This window comes from Diospyros lotus, chromosome 2 (genome assembly GCF_014633365.1).
Source record: "Diospyros lotus cultivar Yz01 chromosome 2, ASM1463336v1, whole genome shotgun sequence".
In the NCBI taxonomy this organism is placed as follows: domain Eukaryota; kingdom Viridiplantae; phylum Streptophyta; class Magnoliopsida; order Ericales; family Ebenaceae; genus Diospyros; species Diospyros lotus.
In genome coordinates this window covers 13,827,450-13,853,963 of record NC_068339.1, presented here as the reverse complement: position 1 = coordinate 13,853,963, position 26,514 = coordinate 13,827,450, and the positions used below count along the sequence as shown (strand labels likewise).

The window sequence follows — 26,514 nt, the reverse complement described above, 5'->3', positions numbered from 1 at the left end:
AAAAGAAGAAGATAAAATGGACTCGGAATTATCTTAAAAATAAGGGGAATAAATTAATAGTAAGTACCTTGAGTTTAATTTTAATCCCATTTTATCCCATTCCAATGGATTAAAATTCTGGACTAAAGGGACAAAATTGTCCTTCGCCTTTTTATTCTATTAGTTAAACATTAAAATAAAATAATTATTTTATAATTAATGTCTAATTGTAACTCATCTAAAATTTATTATTATGCCTAATATTGGATAAGAGTAATTTAAGTTTATATCTCTTTAAAAGTTATTAAGCGTGGGATAGGATTATTATTCACATTAATATTTTATTTATACTTAATCACATCACTATTTAATTTAATTTGGATAGCGAACGTATCAAAAGAGCAATAAACGATAGACAATCCAAAAGAAGAGCTATGTTGCACGGAAACAGAAAACGTTTTCGATAGGAAACGGAAACGTGAAAACGAACATTCTTCTAAAAAAATAGGTATAAATAGGGTCCGAAACGAGAATAGGAAACATTTCGAAAATGTTTCCGAAACGAAAAAACGCGAGGTATTTGCGTGCAACATAGAAGAAAAGTAGACTTTTTGGAGTTCGGGGTTTATGTGGTATATTTTGAAGTATAAGGATTAATACGCAGATCCTGAAACTACAGGGGTAGAATCGTAGAAAGGCAGTCAACGATGGAGATCTCATCCGAAACACAGCTGCGAGTCAGACTCGCAATGAATGGCTACAACCGAGTCGGATAGACTCGCAACGAGTGCTTAAAAATCTCTCTCTCTCTCTCTCTCTCTCTCTCTCTCTCGTGCTTTGCGGATTTGATTATGGGTGGAAGCGATTGAAGAAATGTTTGAATTTCACAGAGGAGACAATAGTCAAATGTGAAGTTTCCCCTCCATTCCTAACAGTAAGTTGTCTCTTTCTCGATGCGTCCTTCGCTTTCTTCTCGCTCGCTGGTTTTGTTTTCAAATCAAATACAAATGCGTGTTTCCAATTTCGTGCACAACTCACTATAGATTTAATATGCTTCCGGGGAATTGTAAATTAGGAACTAAACTAGACGGTTCGTTTATGTGAAATCTAATTTCATGATATTTCCGTATAATGTTTTTGTTTTGAATTTGTGGTACGAATTATGGTGATGTAGCAATTGATTTATGCTTCTAGGAATGGATTGTGCTTCCTTGAATGCACAGTTTGCTGCCATGGTTTTGCCGCATGGGAAAAGGAGGACTTTAACTCCCAAAGTCGAATCTCTGAAGTTGAACAGATTTGCAGGTTTCACTTCACTTGATTCTCTGAAGGTACCTGGAATTTTCTAAATGATGCTCGATTTTCCAGAGAAATTCAGTGATTTATTTTTAAGCTTTGTGTATATATTAGGTCCCTAATCCTTTGTACTTAATATGTAGGACAACTCTTACAGTTTACTATGCAAAAGTTTCGAGCGTAGTTCAAAAGAAATCAACTTACTGTGTGCACTTTGGTACCTCTTGCCAAACCAAAATAGAGAGAGAGTTATCAGTTTTTCCTTTTGTAGTCTGGTGTTTGATGTGCTACAAACTTGGAGCATTCGAGTAGCTTTCTGTAATCTAGAGAGAAACTATAGAAACAGTGTAAAGCCAAGGAAATGAATATTTCACGGTGAGACTAGGATAACTTGGTGAAGAGAAATGATATTGAAAAAATTATAAGTATATGCTCAATTGGTCCCTTGGAAGATTTTGTTAGATAGATTATTTTAGATTTTGTAGGAGAGTTTATAGCAAGTAGTTGCTAAATTCTAGAGGGGTGGGTTATTTTTCTGTTAAAATTGTTTTACAAATAATGCAAGAAGTGAGTCAAGCATGTTTCCTACAAACACTTATCTATGCTCTCTGTTTTGCTACCTTTGTTCCTCCTAACCTTCTTTTCAGCTATCAAAACTGGTCCTCAAAAAAAGATTTTTTTTTTTGATTTGGGGGGGGGGGGGGGGGGAGGGGGGGGAGGGAGGAGGGGGTGGCAAAACAACACTCCTCTTGCATATTATTCATCTCCCTCCACCAGGCCATTATTCATCTTCCTCCACCGGACCACTAACTAGATCCATCACAGCCTTATGTAACAAAGTCACCAGTCTTAGAAGTCCACCAGGACAATTTTAGTATTGGCAAGGAAAAATTAGAAGAAAGACAATCTTCTGAAGTAATTAGTGGCTTGTAATTAGATAAGGAAAAGAAATATGTACGTTAATTTGAGAAGAAGCCTTTACGATATGCCTAATCCACAATCAAAACCTGCCAAAAAGAAAAGAAAAGAGAAGGATATATTGCTTTTGGTAGCTTGTCATTCAGGAAATGCAGATCATCTGGTGGATATTGGCCCTTTACTGAACAAAGCATATTTGCAGCAGCAGTAGCTCTTAATAAATGAGGGAAACTGAAAAACAGACAAGTGAGAAGGATATAACACGATAAGGACATGAGGTAAAAACAAGTATATGCTCTAATATATCTAGGCATGAAAACATGAACAAGTTTCTCTATTTTGTACATTACAAATACTTTTGTATTATTATAATGAATTGCTGGAATTGTTAATTAGTTGCTCATAATTTAAATATAAAAAAGAATTAAAAAATAAAAAATTAGTCTCTCATGGTTCGTGCAGTCAGTTATTCTAGAAATCTGACTGTTATAGCATCTGAAGATAGGAGAAAGAAAATAAGAAATTATCACACTTTCAAGTCATTTGACTGGTTCTTCAGAAATGAAAAATTACGAAGCTTGGGAATCTTCTTTATAAATCACCATCAACGGCTCGACCCTGCTCTTGCATGCACTTGTGAATTAGTGCACAGCCATTGCTCTCTGAAATCATTTGACTGGCTCTGGTAGACTTGTTACAGGAGTGGCGGCTCTTACTCGTGGCTATAGACCTTAGATTGCTTTTTGAAGCCAATATTAAGCACTTATAGTGATATTTATTGCCTTTTTAGCTAATATTAATTTGAGATGTGTTAGCACCTCTATTCCTTTGAAAACTGCAGGCATTATGAATTTTATCAGTTAAAGCCCTCTGTTTCTAAGATGACACAACGTCTGAAATCTCATCGTTTAAACTTCAATTATTATTTTCTTATTTTGCAGTATGGTGTCAGTGAACTCAAACTTCACCCCAAGGCGAGGATACCATCAGAGAATTTGTCTCAAGATAGTTTGGTCATCAGATGCAACCATCCCCAAAATGCTGATTTTCCTCGGTATTACTCAAAGAAAGAGAAGAAGCCTTTCCCAATACCCATAGTAGAACTGAGGCGAGCAGCCAGAGAGAGGCTTAAAAACAGAAAAGACCAGCCTAAAAGACCAATACCTCCCCCAAAAAGAGGCTTGGTGGTTAAAAGGCTAATTCCTGAGGCATACAATGTGTTTAATGCGAGGGTGACACTGATAAACAATCTACAAAAGCTTCTAAAAGTGGTGCCTGTACATGCTTGCAAGTAATTTTCATTCTCCATTCTCCAGTTAAGGCATCAAGTGATTTTGTTTGAGTACTTTCTCTCTCTCTCTCTCTCTCTGATAGGCTGAATTTTCTCTTTTCAATGCCTTCTGATATCTGATATATATTTGGTCTTATCTTGAAATTGCAATGTCTAGCTGGTACAAAAATCACATTTAGATCATCTGTGTCCACAGTGAAATACTCAAAATGTATTCCACCTAAGTTGTGCTTGCATCTTGCAGCACTCTTATATCAGCTTAATCTTCTCCCTTATTTTTTTCCCTATCGGTGGCTGAAAGAGGTCATTGGTTTGATTCTAAAGACTGTTAGGAGTCTTTACTCTAGCAATCCTTTTAAGCATTTTCTCAATTTTTTTTACTGCTTTACAGATCGTATTACTGTTCCATTGACAATTTCTGCTATACTTTTGCAGGTGGTGTAATGAAATCCATGTGGGACCTGTTGGGCATCCATTCAAGTCTTGCAGAGGTCAAGGAGCTTCATTCCGCAAGGGAGTCCATGATTGGTCAAATGCAGTTGTCGAAGACATATTGGTGCCAATTGAGGCCTACCATCTCTTTGACCGGCTTGGGAAGCGTATACCTCATGAGGAGAGGTTTTCAATTCCTAGAATTCCAGCTGTGATTGAGCTCTGCATCCAGGCTGGGGTTGATTTACCTGAATTCCCCACAAAGAGGAGGAGAAAACCAGTAATTCGTATTGGAAAAAATGAATTTATCGATGCAGATGAAAGTGAACTACCAGACCCTGAACCAGAGATGCCTCCAACGCCATTGTTAACTGAACTACCCGCTGATGAAATGGTGCCTCCATCAAATGCAGAAGAAACGGCTTTGCTTGCTGAGGAAACACTGGAAGCATGGGAGGAAATGAGGCGAGGGGCCAACAGGCTAATGAAGATGTACCCGGTGAGGGTTTGTGGTTATTGCCCGGAGGTGCATATAGGCCAAAGTGGACACAAAGCACAGAACTGCGGAGCACATAAGCACCAGCAAAGGAACGGGCAACACGGGTGGCAAGCAGCCGTGCTTGACGACCTGATACCCCCGAGATACGTGTGGCATGTACCCGATCCTAGTAAGCCGTTGTTGCAGAGGGACTTGAGGAACTTTTATGGTCAAGCTCCGGCGGTGGTGGAGATCTGTGTGCAGGCCGGGGCGGCTGTGCCGGAGCAATACAAGCCAACCATGAGGTTGGACGTGGGGATTCCTACCAGTGTAAAAGAAGCTGAAATGGTGGTCTAGAGGTTTCTTGTTTCTTTGTTTTGATTAAGATTGTAGAGGAATTACTGGCTTTGAGCCCCGTTGCAACATTGCTCAGATGTCAATGCTGTTTGCATATTGATTTCAACATAGTCAGTCACTGGCATGTCTTGTGTTGTTACGCACTTGGGTCCCGAAGTTGGGCAAGGTAGTCTACTCCGAAGTACCATAGCTTTTACTAGCCAACTCCTCAAATTTGATGAGATTAAGATTTTAGGATAACCAAATTCATATATGCTGAAAAACTTATTTTGCTTAAGAATGGAAAAGACCGAATGAAATTACCCTGTTGATGCATCTAAACATATGTAGGTTTTGATTACCTATACTTTACAATATTTTAAAAGACAATATAATTAGATTATTATGATTATATATACTTGTCAAATGTGCTACAATTACTAATAATTTGTTAATTGGAATCGCGATAATTGGAGAGTTTATATATATATATATATATTGGTGTTTAGAAACTATGTCGTAAGATATTTATAATGTTTTTCATTTAAAAGTTACATTATCGTTAACTCTTGTACTCTTTTTTTCTTAATTCATGATCATTGTGGTTGCAACTTAATAATTTTGATTATTTAAATAATAAAAAAGCATGATTAAGTTTGATTATTTAAATAATAAAAAGGCATGACGCAGCCTAATTTTGTGACACAAGTCACCACCTCAAAATGGCAAAACTCCAAGCGTTCACATGTGCCCTACGAGAGTGGTGATCTGTTACTTTTTTCAAGAAATGGTCAAATCTTTCCAAGCCACCCATGTGATTGGGATAACAAACCAATTTCAATTGCAGGCAAGTGTCACAGCACCCTTCTTTCCAGTCCACCAATGCCCCATTTGTCAATTTCTCAATTGCCTTCCCCTCCTATATATTTAAAATACATGCATCAATTAATGCACAAAAAACCGGGATATTGTTATAAGAAGAAGAAGCAGAAGAAGATTCCAGAACTTGAAACCAACAAAGATGGCAAGTCCGAGCAACGGGAAGGCAGCCGGAATGCAAGCGAAGTTGCCGTCGCCGGGGCAGAACACCACGGAGGTGCTCGGCCAACGTGGCAAGTTGCCGATTCACCCCGCTAAGATGGCCATCGGAGGCTTCGCATTTGTAGCCACCATCGCCTACTTTACCCTCTACTCTAAGAAAAAGCCCGAAGCCACCGCCATCGAGGTGGCTAGGGTTACGACCGGAACTGCTAACCCTAGCGACACTCACCCTTCTAAATAGAGAGATGCCCATGTTCATACATCTCATTCCTTTGTTCCAAGAAAATTTTGCTGCAATATCATGTTATGCATGGATATAGTTGTTAGTATTATACTAAATAAATAAAGTATTAAATTTATTTATAATACAATAGGGTAATAAAGTATGGTTTTTGATTACGTTTCACAAAAATGGAAACCGGAAATGAATATGTTACGAAACAAAACAAAAAAAAAATGACATTTTTTTTAAATATACACAAAAATGTGTAGATATATAAAATATAGGGATCGTTTTTAAATATTAAAAATTATAAAAATAATTATTTAATCAAACAAAAACGTAAATTTTATAATAAACTCAATCAAATATAAATATAAGTTTATTTTTTCTTAATTTAACGTTGTCACTGATATAGTAGAAATGAAATTGTTTCCATCTTTAATGTAGTCATGAAACAAAAATGTATTTTTAATATTATAAAATAATTTTGAAATATTTTTAAAATTACAAAAATGTGCCAATTTTTTTTTATATATATTTCTTAGTGTTTCAAGATATAAAACATTTTGAAAATGCTAAAATCACATCATTTCGACATTTCTATGCATTAAAAGATTTTTGATATATTTGTATAATAATTTAATAATATGTATTATAATTGTGAATTGTCAGTGTCATTTTCCAAATAAAACACCATCTCAAGCAATAATGGAGTCTTTCATTATTAGTTATAGTATTATTGATAGTTTAATGGTTCAGACACATCACTAACACCTTCACAATAAATTGTTAATGTGATATCAGATGTCAACGTTTATATTTATTGTCCTAACACTGAATAGTTTTCTACTTTCGTTTTCATGGACCAATAAATTATTATAATTATATCTTAAAAATGGGACAAATTAACAAAAATATCTTTTAACTTTGAATCGGGTATCAATTATATAATAAATTTTAAAATTATCACAAATATACATAAACTTCCAAATATGTATCGATTTTATAACACTGTTGAATAAAACTAACAATATTTAGTGTTTAGTTAATCGACTAACTCTAGATTTGCTTTTTTACTTATTATTTTTTCTTTTACATGTTTTCACTTATTAAAATTATTATTATTTTTATATATTTAGGTTCCATATGTTTTAGTTTCATAGAATACATATGCATATGTATGGTGTTGATATAAAATATGGTCGCGTGCATAATAATGTTAAATAAATAAAATTTTATGCAAAATTCTTATATATATTTATATTATTCATATAAAATATGTTTTATATAAAATTTCATAAAAATATAATTTTTTTCTAGTACAAACAACGTGGATTAGCAATTTTTTTTAACTTATTTAGAGTTATAAAATGTTAAAACTATTTACTTAATCAATTAACTTTTAATATTTAGTATCTTATGTGTGTGTGTATAAAAGTAGAATGCATGAAGTTTAAATACACAAGAAAAATAATTTTAATAATTAAGAACATACAAAAAAGGTAAAAAATTTAATTTAAAGTTGTTCACTCAATCTCAAGTGAAATGAAATATTGGTTGATTAAACATTGACGCCATTAATTTTATTTTACAGCGTAATAAAATTGAAAATTTTTGACACTCTATTGATGGTTTTAGTGGCAAGAGCAGATGGTGGGTATGTTTGAGATCTCAAGTTCAAAATCTTCTAAGAATATTATATAGAGATTCAACCATAATTTGTCCAAGAGTGAGATGGGGTGAGGCCCACCTCCTATTCCCTCAAGAATAATAAGGCGCAAATTTTGATACTTTGGTTATAAAAAAAATAAATATTTTTGATAATTTTTAAAATTTGTTATATAATTGATATTATAGGTGAAATGGGTCGGGCGGCCATGGCCCCCCTAATTAGCTAGCCTCCCAGCTCGATCTAATACTATAGCAAATGGGCAATGCCGAGCCAATATTTTGTGACTCGCGATCCGACCTATTTGGCCCAGCCTACAAAAAATAAGGGTGGTGACCAAAATGGTCCACCTTGACCCACCTTGGCCCATTTATTAAGGGTCATAGGGTCATGTAGGCCCTCATTTCCCATTGCTTGCCCCAGTTTGTCTCCTTCAAGGGCCAAATTTGGCCCGACCCACGAAATGAGTGGGTTAGGAGGCGAGTTGGGTGGGGCCTGCTTGCCTATTTACCAGCTTTAGGTCAAAGTTCAAGAATTTTTTTGATAATTTATTCTTAAAAATAAAAGCATAGTGGATGAAAAAGTATAAAAAGGGAAAAATATGTTTTTATAAATATTTATATAAAATAAAATTGATAATAAATTACCAAAAATCCAAATTTTACCCTATATTTTCAAATATAAAGTCACCTTTTAATTTTTTTTTAATCAAGAACACCTAATTTTCTATTTAGTTTCAGTTAACGTTTTTTTTTTATGTGGTGATTAATGGTAAATAATAACAATGACAACTAATCATCTATAATCAAATGAAATAAGAAGTTAGATATCCTTATTTTATATAAATGGAGATGAAATTTGAAATGATATAGGAATTTAACTCTTGTAATTTCAATACAATCCAATACTCTTTATTACATAAATAAATATATATTATAATAAAGTAATGTGGAGTGAGATGGAATTAGAGGGCGGGAGTGGGAGAGGATTCTTTTCAATTTTCATCGATAAAAACTAGGCTAAAGGAATTAATATTAATTATTAATTTATACTAAACTAAAGTACTTTTATTTTTTAATTAATCTTTAATTTCCTCCAGACAATGAGAAAAGCAAGACGACGCAGTCCTTGTCGAGAGTTATTACGTTTGACTTCATTTAACTGCACAGTGGACGATGATATTATCTTTTCCACGCCATTTTTGTTTACCTCTTCTCTCTCTCTCTCTCTCTCTCTCTGACTTCCAAGAACTTGCGTTACTCGCCCCCAATTGTCGTACCCAATCCCACCGTCTGAACGAGGCCCCATTAGTGCCTAAGCACGCCTCTTTGTCTCTCTCCCCGACTTCCAATTCCCGTGCCAATCTGAACGCGTTCTCTGTAAGTTGCCCTCTCCGATCTTCTCTTTTGTGCTCCAATATGATCTTTCCATCTATACATGCCTGTTTTTGCAGATGAGTTTGTTGTGTGACTAGTTTAGTTTCTGTGATTGTGCGGAAATGTTTCGGTTATTCGATATGGGTTTTGGAAGCCGCTTTTGCTTGTAATGGTTGGTCTTACTGTTTAGTTTCTTGTGGATTGATGGTTATTGGATCATTCGCGCGTGGTTTGTTGGACTGGGAGGAGAAGTCCGATTTAGGTTTGCGTGGATTGTGAAAACGCGGCTGAATTTGGGTATTTTTTGGTGGTTGGGGAGGGGTCAACGGATGTAATTAGGCTTTCTTGTTATTGTGGCCGAGTGTTGGGGTCTCGCAATTGAGGAAAGGGTTATGCTGGGTACCTGGACAACTTCCTTCGTTTCTGGTGGTGAAATCCCATGGGCGTTGTTGGCGTGACATTCCTACTGAAAATTGTGTCGATAACTGTCAAGAGAAGTTGTGAAGGCGGGGGACAAAATGCAGACTAGCCGTCATCTTCAAGTTCCGCAAAATGAAAATCTTGGATGGTTTTTACTTCTTCCTTCTATGACCTGGATTTTAGGATAAATTGCTCTTTTTGAAAATTTTAGAGATCAGTTTGAATAGGTTATGCACATTTTATTCTATCAAATGGTCTTACATTCACAGATAGAGATAGTTGGGGGGGGGGGGGGGGGGGGGGGTGTTAGAATCCATGTAGCAAATTCTACCTAGTGGGGTTAAGGCTTGGTATGTTATTGTTGTATTCACTTTTTATTCTACTGTGGCACGTTGCTTGGTTCCCATATTGCCAATATTGAATGTATGAACATGCATTACTAATTGATTTAATTAAAATTTTAAGGAAAATGTGGAAATTGAGCATTAAATATAAAAATTAGGAAATGATGGAATTTTGAGAAACGGACCATGGATTTGGACCTTATGTTGGAATGAGTCTGTTGGTATATAACTCGATAGGTTCTAGAGAAGTTCCCATGGATGTTGATTTCAGGGTAAATACTACAAGGTACAGTGAGGAGTTCATGTTGATTTCATGTATTATTTTGAGTTATGTGGCACTAGTAGGAGTATATTAATGGATTAAATTGGATTATACTGCACATATTGCACCTGCTACTCAGAAAGTTCTGATTAGTATCAAGGAATTTGAGAAATAGGAAGCTTGAGATGGCAAGCAAACCACTACGTTGACATGAAAAGGGTGCCCTTTGTTTCCTATGTGTCACGACCCTAGGGGTAAATCAGTAACTGTTACCTGGAAGTTAACCACTTGTATTAACTGTTAGCTGGTGGGTTAAGTGGTTAGGAGGTTAGCTAACTGTACAACAGCCTATTTCCTTTGCTGTTATGTTAGTTAGCATATTCTCTTTGCTGTTATGTTGTTAGAGGTCAGGCTCTATAAGTGACCTGCCGATATGGAAAGGAGGTATCATCGAGAATAATACCAAATTTTTCTCTTTCAATTATCTCTCTTATCTTTCTCTATTTCTTTCTTTCTTGCATTCTGTTCTATTTGATCATCGAATGACCGGAATTGTCCAACCCCAATTTAGGGGCTTGACAATTGTGGTATCAGAGCTGGATGCTTCGGCTGTGGGAAGTAATTGGCGGCACCATCACGGTGAGGCCAGAGATCGGAAATTGCTTGTGATAGCAATTTCGGTTTGTCCAAGGAAGTACGTTTGACCGATCACTAGGGGAGTTGCGATTATTGAGGTGAATGGCGGAGGGCACCAAGATGAAGCAATTGGAGGTCAGGATGGAAGCTTTGGAGTTTGGAATGTCACAAACTCAAGAAGCGATGATCCAAAGTAGGGAAGATATGGCAGTTGTAGGGGAAACAATATGGGGGGAATCAGAAAAGAATCGAGAGACCTTGGAGTGGTATAAGGAGACCATGGAGCAATACGAGTAGAGACTTAACAGTGTGCTCGGCATGTTGCCCTCATTGCCCCAATTTCGGTTGTCTTTAGATTTCCCTCCACAACAAACAATCGATCCAATTTTGCCACACCAGGGTAGTCTTCCAAGAACTCCTTTGGAATAGAGGACCAACCAACAAGGAGCAAGAGGTACAGGTTAGGAACTTTCAACCCTATACTAATAATCACCCACCCATGCCAAGATTGAAAATTCTGATGTTTGATGGAATGAAACCAAGATGGTGGATTCAGAGATGGGAAAGGTTCTTCCAATTCTATAGGGTGATTGAGGAGTAGAAGATTAACTTGACTACAACCTACTTGAATGATAAGGCTGATTCTTGGTATCAAGGTTGGATCCAAGATGAGGGAAACACTGGGAGTCGAGTAGAATTCGCAGAAGGGTTTTGTGAACGATTTGGAGAAAGAAGTATGACTGATGTAATTGAGGAGTTTAGCAAATTAAAAAAAAGAAGGATCAGTGGTGGAGTATCAAGTGAAGTTTGAGGAGTTAAAGATCCATTGTGTGTACTATGCAACCGAGATTAACGGAACAATACTTGGTATCTAGCTTTATTAGTGGATTGAGGGAGGAACCGAGATCAATGGTGAAGATGATGATTCCACATTAGTGAGGCAAGCGGCTGAAAAGGCACAGTTATAGGAATCAACGTTGGAGGCCATTTTCAAGAAGCATAAAATCCCCTATAGGCTGGGCTTTATGGCATGACAACAAGCAGGAGGGAACTCTAGGCCCATGCTTACAAGGCTTAACCAGGCATCAACTGAAGTACCATACAATAACAATGGTACTAAGAACAACCTAATGGAGCAAAGGAGACAATTAGGGCTATGTTACAAATGTGGGGACAAATACAATCCCAAGCACCAATGTAAGAGATAGTTGATGAATATGGAGGGATCAAATGGGAAAAAGGAAGAGGAAGAAGAAGCTGTAGAAGAAGATGGCATTCAAAAGGATGTTCAAGGGGAGGAAGGAGGGGAAATATCCTTCCACGCTTTAAAAGGAAGTCCCATGGGTCAAATCATTAAGGTGAAGGGCCATGTGCATAAACAGAGACTAATGGTGCTGATTGATAGTGGGAGTACCCACAGTTTCCTCAATGAGGCCATGATGACAAGTCTTAAGTGCTCATTGACAGCAACTACTCTCCTATTATAGGAGTAAGATGTACAACCATTACAAATGTATGGGATTTGAATGGGTAATGCAAGAGCAGGAGTTTATGGAAGATTTGAGGATTCTTGAATTGAGTGGCTGTGACGTTGTCCTAGGGTAGATTGGATGAGGACTACGAGTCCTTTGACTTTTAACTTTAACAAGTTAGAAGTCACGGTGGAGATTGAGGGCAAGAAGTTGACTTTGATGGGCAGTCTTGAGCAAGGGGAATGTAAGATGATAGAGGGAAAGAAGCTACAGAAGATGATGCTGAAAAAAGGCGGGCAAATAGCACAATTATATTCCATACAAGCTGTGGGAGTGGAAGAAGAAGGCATCTCTGAGGAGGTGCATCGGCCTACAGCTAATTCTATTGATTCCCAGTTCTCTAATAAGGTACAATTCTTAGATGACTTGCGCTTACTATTGATTGAGTTTAAGGACCTGTTTGAGGAGCCAAATTCTTTGCCACCCCAACGACCCCTAGATCATTCTATACGCTTTAAGCCAAATTCAGCTCTTGTTAACATAAGAGCTTATAGATACTCTCCAATTCAAAAAACAAAGATTGAAAAGGAAGTCCAATCCATGATAAGCACAACCATTATTCAACCTAGCCAAAGTCCTTATGCATCTCCAGTCCTTGTAAAAAAAAAAAAAGATGGAACATGAAGATTTGGCATTGATTACCAGCAACTCAACTCTGACACTATCAAAAACAAATTTCCCATACCCCTAATTGAGGACTTACTTGATGAATTGTTTGGTGCTAAAATCTTTTCTAAGCTGGATCTTAGGTTCGGTTATCATCAAATTCACATGAAGCCCTCCGATATTCCTAAAACAACATTTAGAACCCACCAAGGGCTATATGAATTTACTGTTATGCCCGTTGGACTAACCAATGCTCCGACTACTTTTGAAACATTAATGAACCAAATTTTCCAACCCTACTTGAGGAAGTTCATTCTTATCTTTTTTTATGACATCCTCATTTATAGTCCCAATTTTAAACTGGACCTATTACACCTTCGTACTACTTTTGAGGTCCTTAAGTCTCATCAATTGTATGTCAAGCTCTCTAAATATACCTTTGCTGAGGAAGAGGTAGAGTATTTGGGTCATATAATCTTTGGGGAAGGTGTGAGGACTGATCCAAAAAAGGTGGCAGCAATGGTGGAATGGTCTAGACCTATGATAGTGAAGGAATTAAGGGCATTCTTGGGGCTGACCGGGTATTACCGGAAATTTATTTTGCACTATAGATTGATTAGTAAACCCCTAACGGAGTTGCTCAAGAAATATGGTTTTCAGTGGAACCCTAGAGCTGAGACAGCCTGAACCCTAGAGCTGAGACAGCCTTCCTACCCTTGAAGAAATCCATGACTCAAGCCCCTGTGTTAGCCTTACCAGACTTCTCCTAGCCTTTTATAGTGGAGACAGATGCATGTTATAGTGGAATTGGGGTTGTCCTTATGTAGGAAAGGAGGCCAATGGCGTTTATCAGTCAGGCTTTGTCCCCAAAACACTTGGGATTAAGTGTGTATGACAAGGAGTTGCTGGTTGTGTTGGGGGGCAGTGGATAAGTGACATCATTATTTGGAAGGGAGTCCTTTTGTAATCAAAATGGACCATGAGAGTCTCCAATTTTTATCTCAACAGAGGCTGCATATGCAGTTGCAGTGGATGGGTGTATCCAAATTAGTGGGATTGGACGACACTATTCAATATCGAAGAGGGAAGGAGAATGTTGTAGCCTATGCTCTATCAAGGAGGGAAGAAAAAGGGGACTGCCAAGCCATTACAACTGTGGTTCCAGAATGGGTCAAGGAATTGGAGGCGAGTTATGAACAAACAGGGTGGCTTAAGGAACTTGTGACACAATTAACTGTGCAGCCTACTGGGACTTCGGGTTAAAACACTTTCAAATGGATTGGTGAGGTTCAAAGGAAGACTAGTAGTAGGGGATGACAAACCCCTAAAGGAAAGGATTTTAAAAGCATTTCAATGCTCCCCATTGGGAGGTCATTCGGGAGTACGAGCTACATATCATAAGGTAAAACAACTATTTTTTTGGCCTGGACAAAAGAAAGAAGTTGTGGAATTTGTGTTGTCTTGTGTAATTTGTTAGAGGTGTAAACAAGAGTAAGTGTCTTATCCAGGGTTGCTACAGCCCTTAGCAATTCCCGAGCTAGCATGGGAAGGGATTTCTATGGATTTTGTGGAGGGTTTACAAAGGTTGGAAGGAAAGGATGCCATAATGGTGGTGGTTGACCAACTAACTAAATTCGGTCATTTTATCAGCCTAACACATCCTTTTACAGCCCAAGAAGTGGCTAGGATATTCCTAGATTAAGTGGTAAAAATCCATGGAGTACCTAAGTCCATTGTTTCGGATAGAGATAAAATTTTTACAAGTGTCTTTTGGAAACAAGTATTCAGAAAGTTAGGGGTGGGATTGTGTATGTCCACTACATATCACCTACAAATGGATGGCCAAACCGAGCGGGTCAACCAGTGTCTTGAGGCATACCTAAGGTGCATGTTTTTACCACCCCTAAGAGCTGGAACAAGTGGCTGTCTATAGCACAATGGTGGTACAATTCCAGTTACCATAGTGCTATTAAGAGGAGCCCTTTTGAGGCTATGTTTGGGTATAAGCCTTCACTCTTGCCTGCTATTTCATATTCCTCACCTACTATGGCTGCAGTTGGGCACTACTTACAACAAAGACAGCAGATGTTGACAATGCTTAAGAGGGAATTGGCTACAACTCAAAACCGTACGAAGCAAGTAGCGGACAAAAGGAGTGAGAGGTCATTCAACGTTGGGGATAAGGTTTACCTAAAGGTTAGACGATTCTTGCAACACCCTTGTACATCAATACCAGCTTCTAAACTCAGTCCCAAATATTTCGGGCCATATCCCATTGTGGCCAAGGTAAGCAAAGTGACCTATAAGTTGCAGCTTCTAGAAGGAGTAAACACCCACCCAGTTTTTCATGTTTCATTACTTAGGAAGGCTAAAGAGCCTGTTGCTTCTACTAGTCAAGATCTGCCACCAATAACGGAAGAAGTGGAGAAGGTGGTTGAACCTTGTGCTATTGTGGAGAAGCGGGTGATATACCAAGGATCACTACCCCTAACTCAGGTTTTGGTGCAATGGTCCCATCTCCATCTGGATCACACTACCTGGGAGTATCTACCAGATCTGCTGAAGCAATTTCCCCGGGCGGCTGGACTACTCTAAATTCTTGAGGACAAGAATTGTTTGAAGGGGAGGGAATTGTCATGACCCTAGGGGTAAATCAGTAACTGTAACCTGGAAGTTAACCACTTGTATTAACTGTTAGCTGGGGGGGTTATGTGGTTAGGAGGTTAGCTAACTGTACAACAGTATTTCCTTTGCTGTTATGTTAGTTAGCATATTCTCTTTGCTGTTATGTTGTTAGAGGTCTGGCTCTATAAGACACCTGCTGAGCTCTTCTCTTTCAATTCTCTCTCTTATCTTTCTCTCTTTCTTTCTTTCTTGCATTCTGTTCTGTTTGATCACCGGATTACTGGAATTGTCCAACCCCAATTTAGGGGCTTGACACTATGCAATATGCATATGTATATATAGTTATATGAACACAGGAAGAATTACATATTTATATATACGAGTATTGGAAATTTAGACACCAAGCATAGCAAGAAATTATTTCTCATATAAAATAATGGGATGCCATACTTATGGTGTTGTAATGCAATGCAAAAGATGAGAACAGACCATACGTGCTTGTATTATATACATTTATTTACTGCCACCTAAGGTAAAAATGGCAGTTACGGTGAAGGAAAAGAAGTGGTCTCAGCAAAGACAAGCCGCTGAAAGTTCTATTCCTATGTGTTTATACATATACATATACATATATATAAATATGTAGATGCAGGGGACACAAAGCAGAGAGATAAGATAGAGAGAAAATAAAGTTGTTCTGCTTTGGATGCTTCAACGCAGCAGGAGCCACTGAAATTGGTGAAGATTTTCGGTGTTAAATCTAAAATTGGTTTTCAGTTCCAAGGTAAAGTGCAGTGATTGAGCAAGTTTAACAGGTGATTCTGCTACTGCTGCTGCTCTGCAAGGATCAATAAGTTGCAGGAACCTATGCAGATTGGAAGGAGAAGCGAACAGGGTGATTCTGTGCAGTGTTGTTTGGCAATGTTGCTAAGAGAATCGTTGTGACTGTTGCTCATGAAAAGAAGATCGAGAAACCCAGCAGAAAATAGAATGAAGGGAAGCATTGCTGTGTAACAGAAATTAAAAAGAAAAAGATCTGCTTCCATGGGCATGATATATCTTGCAGTTTGCATAGAAATTATAATAAAGAACTGAGAAGATGGGAGCTTTGGTCTTGCAACATAAAAACCTTGTCACAAAGCTAAATTGAGGCTTTCTTGAGGGAACATGGCTGGTAGGGGGAAGCTCTCAGTTTAAATATATTAACAATGGCAAGAAGAAGAATTTCCCTACTTGTAGTTTATCCTACTGAAGGAGAATTTTCTATAAGAAATTGGAAAGGATCTGATGAGTTCAGAGAAGCCTGGTTTGAGCCAGAAGTGCTGTGCGACCCTTTATATATTCTCAAAGTTAAAGCTGAATTGGAAGCAAATGCAGCAGAATCTTTGTGTATATATATATATATATATTTTTATATGTAGCATGGAGAGTTTCATAGTTGCACTACATCATGCATGTTTGCAGTTGGTGGAGGCCAAGTGTAGTGGATAGAGAATTCTGTTGCTAGGAAATTTTGGCAGAAATATTGCATTTGCTATCAAGTTATTTTAATGAGATTATGGAGACAAGTGAGCAAATGAAATTACAAAGAGGAAATTAAAGAAAAAGATGAGTCGTAAAAGATAAGAAAATTCAATGCAAAGTTGATGTGAATTATTATATGTTGATATGTGCATGCTTATGTGAAATCATATGCTATATATGTTGTGGAAATTCTACCTAGGGTAGATGTGCTAGCTAGCTGAGACATGAAACTGTGATATTATCAACATATTGTTGAGTTCTAACTTAGTCAAGAGGGGGGGTGAATTGACACCTTTTAAAAACTTTAATGCAAAACTTATGCACGTATATATATGAGAAAACAAATTTAATATAAACCAAAATTGTAGTTGAGAGTACGGGAGCACTTAAATACTAGATGGATAATATGATATCCGCCAGCTGTGCTAGTATGTGCTTAGATCCAATATACTCTTCAAATTACAACTTGGTGAAAAACATGTGATTTGAATGCACACAATAACAAGACTTTAAATAAACCAAATGGAATATTAAATGAGTACAAAGAATGATCAATTAAAGCAAATCAAAATATAATAGCCAACAAGAATGTAGGCCTTAGGATTTGGCCACACAAAAACAAAAACAAATAAGTATAATCAAGCAAGAATAAGTAAAGAGTGAAGAGAAGAAGGACACAGCGATTTATAGTGGTTCGGCCCTTATGGCTTACATCCACTACCTAAGGATTCCCTTCCTTAGGATTTTCAATCAAATCCACTATATGAAAATTTTCTTACAACCACCAAAGCCTTCACTTGGCTTCACCACCACCAAACTATTTCTGGAGTCTCACACTCACTAGTTTGGATTTTGTACGCTCTTTACAAGATAGTAGAGATTGAAAAATAGGGTTCTCTCAAAAATAATACAATGAAGTGTAGAGAACTCTCTTAGTTTTCTCTCAAGAAGATAGAGGAAAAGAAAGACTTGGAGAGAATGAGAATCTTGGCTAATGATGTAGAAAATGATAGGGCTTCCAAAAGTTATTCCAAAGCCTTCAAGAGACCCTTTTATATAGTGCTAGAGAAGGCTTTCCTTGATCAATCTCAGCCCTCCATGTGTCAAGTCTTCAAGCCAATCTCAGCCCTTCATTTGAATTCTTGATTTTCCTTCTATAATCAGCTAACTTGATTGATCATCAAGATCTTTGACTTTTGTTGATCTCCAATCAGCCTTGAATGAGCAAATCAATTCCAATAATGCATGGTTGACTTTAAGGATTAAAATATCAACAAAATCCTTCATAATTCTTGCAAAATCGACCATAAATAAGAACTAATCAATTCTGACTTCTAGTTGAATCTTCAATCACCTTTGATTGTGCAATTGGCCCCTTAGCTTCCATAACAAGTATAGCTAATTTGAAATTTGAATTTAAACCTCCAAATGGTGGAAAATCCATCCAAATATTCTCAAATAATGAAGCAAATTTGTCCAACAATGAAGATATCAATCATAACTTCAAAAGCCCTTAATTGATCAAGTTTCCATACTAAAAATGTTGACAACAAGAAGAGAATCAATTTGTGTAGCTGAATATATGCAAGATATCCTTAGAATATTCTCCCATAATGAAGATATCAATTAGTCATAATGAGTAGGATAATTGATTCCATGATTTGAGTAGAGGATCCTTTTAATGAGATAGAATCAACAATAAAGGAAAGTAATATCAATCAAGGTTTAACTTTCAAACCTTAATTTCCTCTATTAATGATGAACAATAATGCTGAATCTTTAACTTCTCCATTTGAATGCAATTCAAAAATTCTTCCATATTTAACTAAGAAAAGAAGCTTCTAAGAACCTTTAAATTTACTCCATGATTCTCTTACCATATTTAGACCAACGAGAAGATGTAACCTTGATGAGTGTGCTCCATGTGGCTGCCATGTCATCAAAATGCCACATTAACAATGCCATGTCGCCAAGTTACATATATGGCAACTCCATATAGTGGACTACTCCAATCTCCTCAAAAACTTCCATATATATCTTTTGAACTTCCCATATATGAACAAGGATTCAATATATCTTCTAGACTTTCCATTCTAAGAAGAACTTTCCATTCATAGCTCAAATACTCAAATTTCTAGAAAGCTCTCTAAAAACTTGTTTCCATATATAATGAAATCTCTATATAAGTATAAGAAGTTTCTATATATAACCTGTGTCATGAAATCACTAAAGAATAGCTTTGTAAGCCTTATGAAGGCTTCATGCTTTGTTAGAACATAAAATATAAATTCACATTCACACATGCCAATTATCAATCATCAAAATCTACACTCAACACATATAACTATTAGAGTAGAAGTAATTTAGAGCAGTGGTCTGTCCCATCTTCCACCCATTTATTTTTGTCTGAAAATAAGTGAAGGAGAATTGGCTGACAAGAGCAGAATAAAAAAAGGGTGAGTTGATAAGTCTTGGTTTTAAATTCAAGCATGAAATAAAAAGCTCAACCACTGTAAATGCGTGATCATGTTTTTGGCGACCGAAAATGAACAGATGAACATCATTGCATGACATGTTGATATAACAATATTAGAGAATACACAGATAGGACACTGAAAACGTATATATTTTTATGTATTACATCTAATTCAAATAAAAAAATGCAAGGTGCACCAATTTAAATAAAAAAAATTAGTCAATAACTTGATAATTAAGGTACTAGTCTTGAGCAAATTGCTCTCCATCCAAATGATAGAACACATATATTTTGTATTTTTTATGTCAAAAGAATGACAAATAAATTTTTACATTCTTCATATTGAAAAAAATATGAAGAAAATTTTAGCTAGATGGATCCTTATAGAATTGCTATACAAACTTGACAACTGTCTTTGTCAAACAGCAAATTCAAGTTGTTGGGTCACTTTGATGAATTGGGAGTATGTCAATCCATTCTAGCTTTGGATCAAATCGACGACCTTGGTCCCTCATTGGAAAACTAAATAACAGTAATATGCCAGTGATACCTAGTTCGATTTTTTTTGATAAATCCCTTTTCTTTTCTTTTCTTTTTCCCCCCCAGTGTTTCCAAAGTATTCTCATCTTACCATGGTGTTGAACATTGATTCCTTAACTTCCCTTTTCACTTTTTGCAGCTGGTATTCATGTAATTCTTCATGCAAAATGTTTGACTGTGGTTCCAAGTCACAAATTCTGGGCAGCCAGCGAGAGAAGTTTGTGAGGTATATGTATTTAATTTATTATTTCTTACGAAGTTTCATAGATAGAGGTGATTGGCAATCTAGAATCCATGAGGCCAACCCCATACGGATCAATATATTGTTATTTATTTCTTGTGAAGTTTCATTAGGCCTCTAATTCAAAGTTGCACCCACACGATCTTCTTTGTGCCAGATTACTATGTGTTTCTTGATTTTATTTTACCAGCTAGTGAGTGGTTGGAGAGTCATTAATGATGTGGATCTGGACTCATAATGTTCACCATTTATAATCTTTCATCTATTCTTCTGATGGAATTATTGAATTGCAATGAGGTCCCTGATCTTGTTGGCTTTGATTCTTGCATGGAAGTAGTTCTGTCCCTCTATTCTGATGGAATTATTGAATTGCAGTGAATTGTATGCCTTTTTAATGTGATGACTATGATGTTTAGCTCATGAATTTCTTGCCTAGAACTTGATCTCTCATTTTATGATTCAAGAACCCCCTTTCCTGTACTTCTTTGATATTAGTGTCATCTTCATTGTCATACTCTTGTATAAGTTACCTAACAAACTACTAGACTAAAGTTTGCTCATACTCAGGGCTGCATTTTCATGGAAAAGGCAACAGAAGAATGCAGTCATGCCCACCCATACCTGCTAATATCTTGTACAAATATGCCATCAAGCCGAATACATTAACCATACATCAACTTTTTGGACGCTGTCAACTTGGTTCCATTAGGTCTTTGAGCCATATGTTGATTTAAGGGAATTTAATGCTTGCACAAATCTTCAGTTGTAAGGCCACTCAGAACCATTCTCCATACTCTCTGTTAATGTTCTTATTGCTTTTATGAATTCTTAGCTATCTTATCTCCTTCCCTCTTAAAAATTAAAGGCCTTATGTAGAAAAGCTATACTCTCCTTTACTTTGCCTTAATTCTCATGATCATATTGTTGTTTGTCTACCCTGTATGATTCTTTCTTTTTTCTACATTTTCCACCAACAAAAGAATTTTTAGTTGTTCTATACTTCAACCTAAGATCTCTCAAATTTCAGAACCAGCTACACTTAATATCCTTCTTGATTCAACTTTTATACCATCTATGCGTTCTTTCTTCTCTAATGTCACGACCAACTTTTATTATATCTATTTTTGTTCTATACTTCAACCAAAGATCTCTCAAAGTTCAGAACCAGCTACACTTAACATCCTTCTTGATTCAACTTTTATACCATCTATGGGTTCTTTCTTCTCTAATGTCATGACCAGCTTGTTATATTTATTTCTATTTTTACCTATTTTTTTGAACTAGTTAGTTATTGCTTTTATTATCTGATTATTCTTAGTTATAGAGTAGTGGGGGAGGTAGTGAACTAATTAAAGGAGCAATTACTAGTAGTGGAGGAGTGGTAACTGCTCTATAGAATTGTGGGCTGCTTATATATAACAGCCATAACACTCATGGCCGGATATCAATGTCATGAATTATGAAGAATGTATTGAAGTCTCTTATTTCCCTCTATTGTTCTTTCTGATTTCCCCCTCAATTCTGTCAAATTTCTCCCCCATTTCTCCTGGTCTCCCCCCTACTTTCTGTCAGTCTCCCTAATTTCAGTCTGTTCCCCCCTCAATTCTTGCTATTTCTCCCTCAATTTCCAGTTCTACCATACATCAGTTAGGACTAGGGTCCTGACAATTCCAACTTTCTTTCCCCCCCCAATAAATAAAGCACTTGTATTAGAGAAAATGAGTACCTTAGGGGTTATCACCCATTTATAAACCTGCAACACCTTTACATTAATTATTCCAAATAATCTATGAACATAAAAAATTGGTTAAAAAATGGATTAATAAGCCAGGAAACTAACTACAGAACTCAAATCAACTAGCCTTTTTCTCCTTTGGAGCTGCTACTTGTATCCTTTCACTCCATTTTGCCATATCAAGGGCTGTAAAATTCAGTTAAGCTTCAATTTTCATGTCTTCCTTCATTACTTGGACCTAGCTTAATTTTAGTCTTCCCTGTCTCAATATAGACTTAGAACTTGTCCTCAATGGGACATGTGTTAGTGTTTATTGAACAATTTCAGATCATATCTACCAAATTTCTTCTGTTTTATCTTCAATATATACTGCCACTTTCATCTCTAGCCACAAAAAAATGGATGAGAAGATGACTAACAAACTCACCATCCTATCTGGACATGTATCTGCTTGTGCTGCTGCCCCAATAAAAAAAGCCACATTGGAAAGAGTTCATTGAAGCAAATTCACCTTCACCATGACAGTACTGCTGTCTCGCCACTTACAGTAATTAAAATGCTGTGGACTGCATGTTTTCTGGATAAGAAATTGACAAGAATTTCACTCATTAACTGAAATCTTCTTGATGATGCAATTAATTTTCCTTGACTAGCTCATCTACTGGACATATAGTGAATGAGAAATTTGTTACTTGTTTTTCTCCTGTGTCAAACCCCCCCGTGGGGGCAGCGATTATTTCTTGAATCTTCATATTTTGGTGCTGGAAACCTTTTTTTCCCCTCTTGCTACCAGTCAGAAACTAAAGGCTCTTGATCCTGGTGATAAATATTGCTTTGGCTGAGTGTTTCAGGCTATGGCATCTAATATTTTGCTTTTTTGTTTTTGGCTTTAATCTTTTAGGTTGGATGACTTGGACTCCAGGTTATCATCTCCCTCTACCTCAGTTGGAATGAACAAATGTGGATTTGGAATTGAGGGGTTAAAACGTTCTGGTCAAGCAACTAATACCCCATCAAAGTCTTTCAAGAAAGGAATGAGGAAAGGATCTGAGGGTCTTAAGTCAATTGGTCGTTCACTTAGATTTGGGGTGTCTCGGGCAGTGTTTCCAGAAGATCTTAAAGTATCAGAGAAGAAGATATTTGATCCTCAAGATAAATTCCTTCAGCTGTGGAACAAACTTTTTGTTGTATCATGTATTCTAGCTGTATCTGTGGATCCTCTCTTTTTCTATCTTCCAGTTTTTAATCAGTCATCACAGTGTCTAGGTATTGATCGAAAGTTATCGATCATAGCTACAACGCTCCGAACAATAATTGATGCTTTCTATCTCCTTCACATGGCATTGCAATTCAGGACAGCATACATTGCCCCATCATCTAGGGTATTTGGACGAGGTGAACTTGTGATAGATCCTGGGCAAATAGCCAAGCGATACCTACGGGGCTATTTTATCATCGATTTTCTTTCTGTTCTTCCCCTACCACAGGTCTAAAGTTTTATTTTTATTCATTGTTTATGCATTAAACCTACATGCTACTCCTATGTTCTATGTTTTGGATATCAAGTTCCTTTAATTTTCATGAAGGTTATTTCTCTTTTGGGCATTTTCATGTTTTTTTTTTCTTGGAATCATGTAGTTATTTTGTTTATTATCTTGCATGGAATTCTTATTCTTCATATTTATGTATCAATAATTTGAAGGGTATATTTTTTGTGCATGCTCTACCAGGTCTTTACTTTTTATCATTTCCATGCATGGATACAATACAACTGGTGACCTTTATATAGTTGTATATTTGTTATAATGGAGGAATGATAACTATATATCAATCTAAAAAATTTCTGAATGATTAATTTGATTTAAAATTACATGCTGCTTGGATCAAAAAGCTGCTTAAGAGATATGGTACTCAACTCAATTGCCTAAGCATTTGCCCAACTGCTTGTATCTGAGGTGACAGAAACAATTCTTCCTGCCTCCATAAGAGAATACTGAGAATAATTGGTGTGGGGTAATTGAAACATATCTTGCAGATGAAGGCACAATTAAAGTCTTTATGCAGTCCACCCTAATCAGACCAATCATGAGTGATGGTCTCAATAGTTTCACAAGTCTTCTGCTCTTCCACTCCTTACCTTTCTTTAAGCATATTCTACATCCTAGGCATGCCATAGACACCTTTAATCTGTTCAATATTATTCTTGGATTTTAGGATAGACATAGCTTGTATGTGTTTTAAGTTTTTTTTTTTTCTTCTTTAGCATAAAAGTTTCTAAGCTATATATCTACTCATTTTGATTTCATGACACTTGTGATATTATAATGGATGATGTGTACCACACATATAATTGGCATGCACTTGATAAATGTATGAAAGTAGAAGAATTTTCTATGAAATTATGCAAAAACTCTTACTCAAAAGTATAAAAACCTATATATAAACATCATTTTATTGAAAAAAACATAAAATGTATGTAAGAAATATGAAATTCATTTGCATTATAGTTCCTTGCAAATAGGACTGGGTAAGTATGGTACTTGTATACTTATCATAAAAGGTCCCAGAGTCTAGGCATCAGAGGTGCTAGGTTTTTGAAATTTGTTTGTTGATTACTTGTCCTACAAGTTAGGGAAACTCTCCTCAAACTGTTGGCAAGCATTTTACTCAATTTTCTAGACATGGAGCTTGTGCCCTAGCATTTTGCACTTCATTCAATATTATTGTTTCTCTTGTTGTATTACCTAGTTGCACAAGAGTCCCATTTAGTTAGTGGTTCTTGAGTGTCTCTTATGGGATTTCGTAGATTGTGGTTCAAACTTTAAAGGGTTGAACGAGCAAAGCCTATTGTCAAATTTGGGGTATTCCCATGCTTGAATTGTTATACAAAATATCTATGATAATAAAGGTATTTTTCCATGGCCCAGATTTTTTGAAACCCAAGTTGTTGTGGAACTTTCTGGTAGGTGACTTGGACCTTGTATTAATTTTGTGGTTGTTTTCCTTTGACACAAGGTAAGAGTGTTCTCATATAGTTGCTTATAAAAATGATCTCCTTTGAAATTTTCCTATACATGCTTCTTTTCCCTACACCATTGTTATAACACCTGAGAATTTCTTGAGGTCTTAAGTGAAAATTTTTATTGGGGCCTAAGTGGAATTTTCAAAAACTCTAAGGCTTAAGTATATTTTTTTAGAGTTATAAGTAACCGAATCAATTGCAAGGAATGCCTCGAAGCTCAGATGTCAAAGGAAAGTGATATGGGATTGTCGAGTATCTCGAGATATGGCACCAAAAAAATCGGATTAGAGACAATTTTCGGTATAACTATGATTCAGACTGAAAAATCGAATGATCGTAAGAGATTTCTGAAAAGTCAATGGAACCCTGAGAGGATTCAAATTTTGTATAAGGAACAACCCTGTGGTGGTTTCGGGATGAAACAAGAGGGATTCGTGATCAAAGTATAATTTCGGGCCTAAGTGTGATTTATGAAACTTGGCTGAAAGTGGTAAAATGAAACTTGGGGGATGAAATGTGAGAAAAATCTAAGGGTAATTGTGGAATTTTTCAGAAACTCAAGGGGCTGCATGGAAAGGCCCCAAATGGAATTTGGAAAATTGAAGGCCAAAGTGCAATTTTTATCTCCCATCACTGATTTCAGCCGTGGATGGCTGTCAGGAGGGTTGTTGAAACTTCAGGGCTAAGTCTAGGGCCATCATGACCGGCCCTTGGACGAGAATTGGCCACAAGGATGGTCGATTTGACCGTTTTTCGGCCGTTAGGTCGCCGGAAAACTCAAGATAATCTCGAGGCAAATCTTAGCTATATTAGGGTGATTTGAGGCCATTAAATGGCTATGATGATGATAGGGGCCAAGGATTTGATAGGAATAGACGTTTTGAGCCAAGAATTGGGTATAAATAGGGGGTCGATGGCTGAGGGTTTTCTTCAAGTTTGAACTCAAATTCGAGGCTTTAGAGGTTGAATTGTGAGAGGAGGATAAGGGGTTTTTGTTCTTTGGGTCGAGTCGAGAGGATAATTTCTGGAGAATTTGAGCAAGGTTCGTGTAGATTTGAGGGTGTTTTGATGGTCGCCGGAAAACACAAGAGGCTGTCGGAACCGAGGATTTAAACATCCAGTTGGGATACTTCCGGCTATTGTTTCGAGCATCCAAACACACTATTGTGATCGATGTGATGAGTAGAGAAGGGTAGGAGGAAAATCTAGCAACCGTCGGTGGCCGGAGCCGGAGAAAATGATCGGCGCGTGAGGTACACATGCTAGTCATTATGCGCAGTACAAGTGCCAAGCGCGTGAGAAAGTGGTATTTTCTAGATTTTTTTTTAATAGTTTTAGAAAAATATTTTATGAATTATGGTGGAGAAAAATTTGGGAAAAACCTTGAGGAGGTATTTATTGTAGAGTTATTGAGGGAAAAATAGGAAGAAAATGGTGGAAAATTATAAAAAATAGATATTGATATTCTTTTGAATGAATATGATGTCTAGGGATCGTTGAGACTCAAGGTTG

General features: G+C 36.7%; 2 protein-coding genes across 4 annotated transcripts in view; both read left to right on the top strand.

Annotated features, from left to right (window-relative positions):
* Positions 1-763: 763 nt before the first annotated feature.
* Positions 764-4,875, top strand: LOC127794120 (APO protein 2, chloroplastic). The gene is made up of 4 exons (XM_052325025.1): positions 764-913; positions 1,174-1,310; positions 3,135-3,484; positions 3,920-4,875. Exons 2-4 carry the CDS (start codon positions 1,176-1,178, stop codon positions 4,749-4,751), a joined length of 1,317 nt encoding a protein of 438 aa, XP_052180985.1. The 5' UTR covers positions 764-913; positions 1,174-1,175; the 3' UTR covers positions 4,752-4,875.
* A 3,984-nt stretch (positions 4,876-8,859) lies between these two features.
* LOC127794119 (probable cyclic nucleotide-gated ion channel 5) overlaps positions 8,860-26,514 on the top strand; it is a 31,191-nt gene continuing 13,536 nt past the window's right edge. The window contains exons 1-4 of one of the 3 annotated variants that reach the window (XM_052325024.1): positions 8,860-9,042; positions 20,144-20,230; positions 20,813-21,010; positions 22,882-23,467. In XM_052325024.1, coding sequence (XP_052180984.1) covers positions 22,931-23,467 — 537 coding nt within the window. In that variant the 5' untranslated portion in view covers positions 8,860-9,042; positions 20,144-20,230; positions 20,813-21,010; positions 22,882-22,930. Of the gene's footprint in view, positions 9,043-19,890; positions 19,997-20,143; positions 20,231-20,812; positions 21,011-22,881; positions 23,468-26,514 lie in introns of all 3 variants that reach the window. The other 2 variants (XM_052325023.1, XM_052325022.1) reach the window with 2 other exon arrangements.